The sequence below is a fragment of the Megalops cyprinoides genome, chromosome 11 (assembly GCF_013368585.1).
Source record: "Megalops cyprinoides isolate fMegCyp1 chromosome 11, fMegCyp1.pri, whole genome shotgun sequence".
NCBI lineage: Eukaryota > Metazoa > Chordata > Actinopteri > Elopiformes > Megalopidae > Megalops > Megalops cyprinoides.
The window spans coordinates 12,099,368-12,110,293 of NC_050593.1; the positions used below are offsets into that span (position 1 = coordinate 12,099,368).

A 10,926-nucleotide genomic window follows, 5' to 3' on the forward strand; every position below is an offset into this window, starting at 1 on the left:
TGGGAAATGCGATCAGTCAGAGCAACTCAGTGGAGCAGCCACAGCACTCCGCTCAGCTACTATCTAATTAACGTGCAGAGAATCAGGCATGCGGGCTATTCCACCCAGTAATTGCTTCTTCCTCGTGCGCCGCCGTTCCCTCCAGCTGAATTCAGCACCATACATGGAGCTGCTCTGAGCCGCTTACTCCACAGGAACAGAATGTGGAGCTGGTGCCAGTCCAAGCCCTTGTTCACGTTAGTCGATTTCCAGCCGAATGTGCTGCGTGATCTCTTCCCCTTTCGGAGCTGCAGCGGCAGGAGGGCGGTCGTCAGTCACGGGCTGTTAGTTTAAATCACTTGGCGGTCCTCCTTCGCTTTGGGATAGCCCTGAGGCTGTGGGTTGCTGTTTGGAACGGTGGTGTCTTGTGTTCCTCTGTGCTGTGATCTGGGAATGCTGAGTGTGGGATGGGGTGCACTGAATCGCTGTGAGGTGTTGCGTCAGGGCCGAGAACCTCAGGAGAGTTTGGCTGGAGGCAGAGGGGGCTGGAGACTGGCAGAGAACCGTGCATGCAAGAAAATAAGCCCCCCCCCCCCCCCCCCCAAAAAAACCCCACCCCACCCCACCCTGCAAAGAATTCACTCACAGAACGCCTCTCACCCTGTCCTCACAGACAGAGCATGGTAAATAGTATTAGAATTTCCGATACCTGCCTGGATCTCTGGTTTATGGGCTCCCCCAGGTCTGTAAAGTGTGTGGCCCCCCTCTTTTCATCGGCGTAATAAATATACACAAAGCCCCTCACATTCCCTCACCTGAGGTTAGATGCCACACTGAGCAGGCTATTCCAGCTTATAGCAGCTAACAGCAAACAAAGGCTCCTCTCCGTCCTTCTGCTGTGAGTGAATTCTGTCTGCAGAGAGCTGGCAGCTTTTCCACTCTCCAGGTTCAGGTCGCTTGGGCAGTAATGCAGTAAGCAGGGCATTAATCCCTCTGCCTCTGCACTGGCCTCGTGTCCAAGCACTGCAGCAGCCATGCAGCTAATTACTCTGATTTTAGAGGGAAAACTGCCTCCGCAAAATAACTGCAAGAGCTGCAAAACAATAACGTTACGCTTTTTTCTAAATATATGTAAAAAAAAAGAGATGGATAATTGGCTTGCACCAACCAAAAAGTGGAAAATAAACAAATCAATAAAAATAGAAGAGATCACGAGAAGCCAGCATGCATGCGTGTCTGCCTGTCAATGTGCGGCAAATGTCTGTTTTGTTTGTATGCAAAACAAAATACATTTGAGACAGAAAGAAAGAGAGAGAGAAAAAATGAAATAAATAAATAAAGGCTTTGAATGGGTTTTAGTCTGCATGCCTCCCTACCCAAGCCAATTCTTCTGTGTCTCTCCACCAGGGGGAGCCCTTCCTGGCGGGAGTGACCCCACAGTAGACACGGTGTCAGTGCAGCCCATTCCCACCTACTGGTATTACGTAATGGCCGGCGGGGGCGCCCTGCTGCTCCTGGCTTCTGTTGCTCTGGTCATGGCGCTGTGCTGTCACCGGTATCGCCTCGCAGCCAAGAAGAGCCAGCACTCTGTGGCCTACCAGGGCCCCCACTACCCGGGCGGGGTCGCGCCGGGGGCGGGGCTGGAGCCCATGCTCACCATTAGGCTTGAGAAGGAGGGCCGCACCTCCCAGTGCTGAGAGCGCGCGCCCGCGCCTCTGTCATTTTTTTCGGGAGCGGGGACCGAACGGGAACGTGCACCGGCCCCGCCTTATCTTTCTTCTGATGGATGCTGCATCCGCAAAAAGAGAAAAAAAAATCGCTGAAAACAATACAAACCTAATGGAAGGAACGGAGCTAATAACGTTGACGTGGGGTGTTTTTTTTCTTCGGAGGAGGATTGACAGGAGCTTTGAGACTGTGAATGGGAGTGTTGGGGAGGGGGTGGGGGTTGGGGGTGGGTAGGGGTTGCGGTCCTTGTGTTCGCACCCCTAAGCCTGTTTTCTACGGAACATCCAGCCCTCCTTTTTTTGGGCTCTGGGCGAGCGCTCTCTTTCCGTGGGCACTTAATCCCGCGCGCGTGACGGGCCCCCTTGGAGAGTCAAGCGAGCTCCCCGGCGACGCCAGGCCGCAGTCCAGGGAGGCTGTTTGTGATTTGCATGAGCTACGGCCCTGAGAGGTGGGCGGAGCCCAGAGGAGGGCCCCTCCCCCCCCCACAGAGATACTCCCTCTGATTCCCGATGTCAACAGAGCGCGCTCAGGTGTGGGGAGGTTGTTTCCATGGCATCGGGATGGCGTTAACGGAAAGAGTGGGAGGGAGGAGGGGGGGATTGAAGCTCCAGCAGTCACTGTAAACAGAAATCCCCCTTTTTTTTGGCAGAGGGACTGTTGTCTTTGTGTTTCCTCGGCTCATTGCGGCAGGACAGACTGGAGTCTGAAAGAACAGAGCACTGCTCCTGCCCGAGGCGTTGCTGTTCCTTTGCGTGTTATTTCCTTTTAGCCGGATACCAAGACATGGAGAATCGTCTTTTTTCTTTTTTTTCTCTTTTGGAATGAATATGCCGGAAACCAGGACGGCTGCGTGCTGCTGTCACCTCCTCCTCCATGTAAAATGAATGGATTCGTGTTGTGAGGAACACGCAGGGCTGGACATGCCCACCCCCACCCAGGGCTCTCCAGGCAGGGCCGCCTCCTGCTTGGGTCTCCTGTGATACGAACAAGAGTGATTGCAAACCCACACCTGTTAATGCAGAGTTTCCTTTTATTCTGATATGCAAAAAGCTTGTTTAACCTGCCTTAGCCAGCCTGGTTCTCTGAGGAGCCCACCACAGTCCTCTCATACTTTGGCCTTAAATCGGGGGGTGGGGGGGTGGGGGGTGGTTGCGGAGGAGGTTGGCAGAGTCGTTTGTTCACCCCTCTCTGTTACGAGGTTCACTGTACGCCGGATTGTAGATGTGTTGTTTTTTTTTTTTCTTGTTCCTGTTTCTTTTCGCTGCTACTTTTGCCTGTTGGGAATGTGCAAGCGGAGCTGAGTGGAGGTAGATGTTGTTTCAGTCACAGAGCTGTGGCCGTCATGTGTCACTTCAGCACAGGACAGACTTTAGTTTATTACAGTTCCGGAGCTGTGACGCTGTAGCTGTACAGTTCCCAGAAGCTTAACCAGAGAGACAGGAGCTGCAGGCCACCACCACTGACAAAACTACTGTCACCTCTGAAAGTCCCAAGTCTCAAGAAGTATATTTTTGTCAAATACATAATTCAAATAACAAAACCACATAAAGACAGCTAGCAGAATTTGACAATCCTGTGTAAATGATCAAAAAAATTTAGAGAATGTGGTTTGTACTCCACTGTGTACGTGATACCACTCACTGAACAGATCAAGGAAGTGATTGGCAATCTGAGCAATGGGTTACTTCCCAATGCATTGTCGTAATATTGCTGTGTGTTGCTATATTAGTTCACATATGGATTTGAGAATATTTTTTTCCACATTTAATATTCTCGAGAAACATTATGTTATATTACATTATATTTCATTTTTATTTATTTCGCATATTGGTTGGTCCGAGGAGATATGTGCAGTCAAACTCTTGACACATGGTTTGTTTTGTGAGACCTTAAAAAGATGGTGTGATGGCCGCTGTTTTTGAATATTCATGGAAGGGCAGGTAGACAGGCCCTGAATCTATTTTTGGTCCTGAGTGATTGGCTGTTACTGCCGTTCTAAGCATATCCATGCTGATTAGTATCAGAGCCGAACAAGTGCCGTCCCACAGCTTCTGCATATTCATGAGCACCTGCCTTCCCAAGAAGCCTTGGTTCAGCGGTGCATGGACAGAACTTTCAATGTGGAAAACAAGGAGTCTGACATCTTGGTCACAGCTGATACAGTATGTCTGGTGAGACGGAGGTGGGTAGAGTGCCTCAGTCACAGACACACAGCGGTATAAAGAGAAGGAACACCTTAGGATGGCCTAAGGTGCACAGCAGATAAGAGGCCAAAATTTCCCACCTCAGCTCAGATGCTGATTCCTCGAATTGAACCGAAGTGTTTCCAAACTGACCTATAGGTGTCAGTCCTAATAGAGAAGTAGTGGAGTTCATAGGATCTCGTGGTTTGTTTTACTGAAATATTATTCAGTTAATTTGCCAGAGAAGAAGACAATCCAGTAATGTGGTCATTTGAGCCTTTGATATTGGGATGTTTTTTTTTTTTTTTTACCTGTGTGTCAGTATATTACACTGATTCAGTGCAAGGCCTAAAGTGGCCTAAATTCACATCCTGTTTAAAAATATGATGTCAACGGTGATGTGATGTATGTGCATGCAGAATCACAAAGAACGCAGATCTTAGCGGTGCAACTTTCTGAAACTCAGTTCATTTTGTTTTTCTTTAAGGTTGCTTTGTTATCATGTTGCTTCATAATTGCTTTCACACTCATATAGTTGGTCAAATTTCCAGCTCTGCAAGTATTTCCTGAGATAAGTCCACGCATTTTATCAAAGGGTATCTTCAGCTTGCAAAATGTTTGACATGCACACACACACACACACACACACACACACATGCACGCATGCACACACACACTACAGAGGATAATAAATATAAGCATCCTTGTTTCCTTTCCTTCATCTGGCATTAAGTGATGATAATACCCTTTCTTGGGCTGGAATGTACAGTTCACAATGGAATACATGTCGAGATGGGGGAAAAGAAACAATGAAACCTTCACTAAATATAGTCTCTCTGTGAAAAGCATGGATTTTTAAGCACATATGGTTCCTTGCAGGCAGACAAAGGCTGGCTGACTCCCCCGCCTCTCCCTGTTTCCCTGTGAAAGCCCCCCCCCCTTCCCTGTAATCCTGCACACAGGACATAACTGCATTACAGCCCCCTCTGCTCACAGTCTCATCATGAAGCCAGCCACAGAGCTGCAGCGGCACTCCCACATAGCTCACCTGTTGCATTCTGGGTAGCGAATGTGAAACACCGCAAGACCAGATTGCAGTTAAGGCGTGCTTGCCTCAGCGCGGGGAAGATTGATAAACAAACGTGATAACAATGAAAGAGTGCGCTACTTTACAGCAGCTGTCCGCGTGTGGCAGGTGTGTGTAATAATAAGTGTCAGCAGAGTAGATTATTACCATAAAACATGAAATTTTAATTTGCGACTGGAGTTTTACAGTAATTTACACCTGTCACCCAGTGCTTTGTTCATATGGAGCTAGTGTTCTGTGAGGCTGCAGGGTTAAGCAGCACTGCTGGTTCTCAGCTGTCTCGGTGGGGGGTGGGGGGTGGGGGGGGTTAAAGACTGAGGTGTTTGGAAAAAAGTTTGGCAGGTCCTCGCGACGTGCTTTTAAATCAGCTGCAGAGGCCCTCGTCACTCCGCAGATTCTTGCGAAGCTCTTAATATTTTTAATTAGTTAATGGAGCCGATAACATTTATTAAGCCCAGCCGTAAGCCTTTCTGTCTCTGGCCATGGAGGAAATATTAATGAGGGAAAGCACTCAGAGGGCTCGGCGTGGCAGCGAGGGCATGAGCCTGTGCCAGCCGGGCGCTCCTGGCCCCCGGGCGCTGCCCACTCTCCTCTCTGCCTGCTGACGCTGACACTGCAGTGAGAGGAGGGTGCTGCGGCATGGCCCGCACCCCGCAGCCACTGCTGCAACGCACAGTGACTCGTGTGCTGGGTTCAGGCGTGGAGTCCGTGTTAAAAATGTCCACCGAAGACCTGTTAGGGGAGGGAGAGGATGAATATCATGCAGTTTGCTTCAGACAGAGAGGGTCAAACCAGCCCCCCCCCCAAACACACACACACACACACACACACACGCACTCACACATACATACAGACAGGTGAACACACACACACACACACACACTCCTACTCCTTTTCATTTTTATTTCTTGTTATTGTAACATGCACTTTGATACAGGCTGTTGACTTTAGTTTAAAAGTTCTTTAGCAAGGAACACCCAAGACCCCAACAGCATTTTCCCCCAGTGATGTCTTGATTGACAGACATTAGCTGAGATTCAAAGCCTGCTTTTCTTTTTCTTTATGAGGGGGATGCTAATGAACGGGTCTGGGTTACTGGTGATTGTGTTGCCGTGTGCATTTTCTGTCCTCTATCTGTGAATGTTAGACTCTGACTGTGAATGTCTCAAAATGTGAGCCATGTTAATGCTGAAGATCAGCTCCTAGCCTGTTTAGAAGACAAAAAAAGGATATTTTAGCTTGTGGAATTTCATGTTCTTGGAAATATGTTGTGCGGAATGTAATAATAAAAAGCATATTTTTCTACAAACATGCGCCTGTCCCCGCTGTCAGATCCATCATTGCTGTTATCTATCTCTCCCCCATTCATATTTAAACAGAAGTCTGTGTCTCCATCCTGGAGTCACTGATAATGGCTTACTCAGAGTTTTTTGTTTATGGTTTGGCATTAGAGATCCAGTGGGGTGAATTAATTGTTTTAAGTCAATAATCTCTTCTTCATGGCTAATGTGCAAATTTATGATTATGAAAGAGTCTTGTTGAATATATGAATATGAACGTGTGGAGTATAAATGGTCACAGAGTCAAAGCGAGTTCAAGGATTGCTCTGCACAGAGAGTAATGTCATAATGGTTTGTCATTAGGGCATTCATTCTGTTGGATTAACTTCCAGTTTTACCGGAGGCGTTTCCTATGACTGTTCTGAGAATAAAAGCTTACTGTTCTTTCGCATACAGCAAAAGTGAACTGCTCGTCTCTCTTACTGGCTTGCTCCAAGTTGGGAAACAGTAAGGCAACATCAGTTCTATGTGTCTCTTTTGTTCCTCACAGATCACAGACCCGTGGACTTCGGAGACGAGCGTCTTTTCAACGGAAGGGACCACGGGGACAGAGGTAAGGCCAGCCCGAGTCCCCCCCCCCCCCCCCCCCCCCCTTTGCACACACATTGCACCGAAAACCCTCCGCGGCGCTGGGAAGCACTCAAACGCCGCGCGCCTGTTTTTAAGAGACAAGGTCGAGCCGATCCCGTCGGATTATCCGCGCAGGCAATAAACCCGCGCTTCCGCCCCGCACTTGGATTCCGTCTCCGCCTCGCTATAGGGCCCTTCTGTGGGAGCGCCGTCGTTTCTAATTTTATCAGTCCTGCTCGGCTTTCAAATCCCAGTATCACAGGCTGTAGGAACGCTTCCAGCTCATAAGAATGTCTTTGTCCCGGGAAGAAAAAAAAAAAAAAAAGGGGGGGGGGAAAGTAATTACAGCCTGCAACAGAATCTGTTCATCGTCCCCGCTTTCATTACCGCCCAGCTCCTGGTCTTTCTTTTCAGAAAATAATGAAATGATCAGAGTCTTCGGTTCCTCTTGGCTGCCAGTCTCCAGATGACACATATATTAGCGCTGCCAAAGCTAAATTAATAATAAACAAGCGCCAGGGACGTTTTTTATGAGCTTTGACCAGATAGCGGGGAAGGGTGTGATGAAGGCAGTGAGGTTCTGTCACCCAGCTAAGGAGAGTGAGCAGAGGAAGCCAAACACCGATGGAAAGAGGGTCGCTCCTGTGTCAGCATCATTAGGGCAATTATGAATCTTCCCTCTCCAACAACCTGGAGCAGGGATGATGGCTTTTGGCTACTTTGTCGTGCAGGGTAGCAGTATTTGATATCTGTTGCTTGTACGTTGAAGGGAGCGGCACTTGTGGAAAGCCAATGAAAAACCAATGTGGTGCATTTGGAGGAGCTAGGGGGAACAGTGACCGCATTTATCTGCGATTCGACCCAGCATTTTTGCAGCTCATGGATTCGAGCCAGGGCACTCTCTTAAGTCCATGTTACACAAACTAATCTACACACAGCAAAAGTTGCATGAAGAGATTGCTTGTGATGTCATCACATCCAATTTGGCAGTCACACGATACAATTTGCAGGCAATTTAAATGTGATTTAAATTCAAGGAACATTGATCATAATGCAAGTTACAACAATTGTTGCCACACTCCCTGTTATTGCCGGTTAAAAATAGAATGTGATTATATATCATAAATGATACCACAAGAAATCAGTTGCATGAAATAAGATTGTTGTCTGTTTCATGCAATTGACTTGTCTCTCATTTGCTAGTAGATTGTGTCATAGTGTGTCACATGAAGCAATCTGAGCGTGGTTTAATAGATTGCTTTGTGTAATGGGTGGCAGTGTAGCATAGTGGTTAAGGAGCCCGACTTGTAACTGAAAGGTTGCTGGTTTAATTCCCCACTGGGGCGCTGCTGCTGTACCCTTGGGCAAGGTACTTAACCCACAGTTGCCTCAATAAATATCCACCTGTATAAATGGAAAACATTGTAAAAGAACTGTAACTGATATAAGCCATTCTGGGTCAGACCGTCTCCTAATGTAAATCAGCATCTGTAATGTAATGTAGTTCTCACATTTTTTTCTTCCCGCTGTCCAGGGTTCCCCTTCCAGGAGTGGAGCACGCCTGGCCCCTCCCCCGATCCCCCCGTGACGCGGGTGTCGGAGAAGGACAACTCGTGGCTGTACACGCTGGACCCCATCCTGGTGACCATCATCGTCATGAGCTCCCTGGGGGTGCTGCTGGGGGCGGTGTGCGCCGGCCTGCTGCTGTACTGCACCTGCTCCTACAACGGCCTCTCCTCCCGCAGCTCCACCACTCTGGAGAACTACAACTTCGAGCTGTACGACGGCATCAAGCACAAGGTCAAGATCAACCAGCAGCGCTGCTGCTCGGAGGCCTGAGGGGGGCGCCGCCGAGGCCACCGCGTGCCAGCCCCAAAACCCCAAAAACAAGACACTTTCTCGCTCTATCTCTCTCTCTCTCTCTCTCTACCGTCCTTCTCCCTCTGTATCTCTCTCTTACCTGTGGGAGAGCGCCTCTTCGACGGAGGACAGAACAAACCACACCCACAAGCATTGACCCACCTGCTGCTGAGGAGGAGGCGGACTTTTAGGCTGCGGGGTACGGGGGGGTGGGGTCACTTAGAGCTGCTCCCAGTGGACTGTTTCCGTGAGTGCTAAAATCTGAAAAATATCAAAACATATCAATTTAATGCCTATCCCAAAAAATATATATATTAAGTATAGATTTTTAAAGATCTACTTTTTAAGGTGGCTTAAGTTCAGGCAAGTGATGGGAGGACTGTTTAGACAGGTGGTCACTTGTGAAACCGTAACCTCCACCATGTAAAAGCAGTGCCCTAGGACTTTCTTACTTTGTGAGCTGTTTCATTTGGTTTTAGCCCCATGTCCCCATAGAGTACCAGCTTAAGTTTTTCTCCCTGTCGTCATCTGTGCTATATTTAGAGCTCGTTCTTTTCGTGTTGACTGCCAGTCTTACGCCTCTTAAGTTCAGTGTGTTTGTAATATATGATGCTTTGGTTTAGGACTGTTGCCAGCCCATTAAAGGAAATGATAGGACAAGAAAGGAAAAGAAAAAAATTGTCCGGAATCAGAGACAAAATGGCGGGCTACACAAGTTAGGTTAACCAGAAGGCTTGTCTTTGACGTTTTATTTTTTTGTAAGAAGGATATACGCACACAGTCGTGGTGATTGTGTGGCCTTGAGGATTATTTCAGTGCAACCTATGGATTGCGGAGAGTCGGAGCCTCGGAGATGTCGGTTGTGGGTCTACACACTTGCATCAGAGACCGGAGACTCGCTCTCGAGAGAAGGAGAGAAACAAAGAAGGAGAAACGGAAGGAGAGAGCATGTTCTCCCTCCCGAAGTCTAACTAACGCCAGCTCCCCGCGTACTGGACAAAAGAATTCAAAAAACAAAAGGGGGGACAGACAATGGAAGCTGGAAAAACAAAGAGACTTTCTTGGACACACTATTGAGCCTTAAGGAAACTGTGGAGGACAGCCATTGGGAAAGTCCAGTTCCTGGATAATGCCCACTGAGGCCTTCAGAGGATTAGGCCTTATGCTTTCTTCATTTCCCTTTTGTTGATTGTTTTTTTTTTTTCTTTGATATTCCTTCTGAAGGTTAATGGGACGCAGGTTTTTGCATTTGTGTCAATCTGCGACCAGTCCTGTGATCGGTTTGCCCCTGGATTTCTTACTGTGTTGAAAATCGAAAGAGAACTGTAAAACTTTCCTTCTGTACCTCAGACCCAGATCAGACCCCACGTACACACGTACGCACACACACACACACACACACACACACACACACTCACTCACACACTCGGGCACACACACTCGGGCACACGCTCACGCGCTCGAGCCGAACAGGAGCAGAGGCCCGGGCGGAGCAGGGGCGCGAGTGTTTGGATCCGGGGGAGCTGATTAAAAGGTGCTGAAAGACGCCGGAGATGAGGATCGTTCAGCTGTCGGGCCGAGATGGCGCATCGAGCTCCCTTTTCACGAGTTCCCCCCCCCCCCGGGCCCTCTGTTGACTCTTTTCCAAGTGCCTTGGAGCTCGCCCGATTTAACTTTCCTTTGGAGCTGAGATAGTGTTACCTCCTCTGTCTGGGACAGGGGGCACAGACAAAAAGACATGATAATCCTGGCACTGGTCAGATATTCAATTGTTGTTTGTAGACTTTGTACAGAAATGTTTTTTTATAATTGTTATTATTATTATTATTATTATTTAATAAAGGATTGACAACATATGAAAGCGTGTGGAGCTGTCAGTCACTCGAGTGTTTGCAGTGTTAGAATGTGGTGTGGCTTTTCATTCTTCTGCCTGCAGGTTGATGCTCCATGGTCCTGGTACATGTATCTGTGTGTCTGGTTCAGGTCCAACAGTTTGCAGACATTCAGATGCTATACAACCACACACACACACACACATACACAGATGCACACATTTGCTCCCAAACCCGCACATATACATATTCACATACACATACACATACACACACAGAAGACCCCCACATACACAAGCATATATATACCTGTACACACGCAAACACACACACACATACACACACGC

General features: G+C 48.1%; 1 protein-coding gene across 2 annotated transcripts in view; it reads left to right on the plus strand.

The window, feature by feature from the left end:
• LOC118785487 (neuropilin-2-like) overlaps positions 1-10,357 on the plus strand; it is a 67,788-nt gene extending 57,431 nt beyond the window's left edge. The window contains exons 16-17 of one of the 2 annotated variants that reach the window (XM_036540168.1): positions 6,808-6,870; positions 8,422-10,357. In XM_036540168.1, the coding sequence (XP_036396061.1) occupies positions 6,808-6,870; positions 8,422-8,726 (368 nt within the window). In that variant the 3' untranslated portion in view covers positions 8,727-10,357. Of the gene's footprint in view, positions 1-1,386; positions 1,870-6,807; positions 6,871-8,421 lie in introns of those variants that run through there. The other variant, XM_036540169.1, reaches the window with a different exon arrangement.
• The last annotated feature ends 569 nt before the right edge of the window (positions 10,358-10,926 follow it).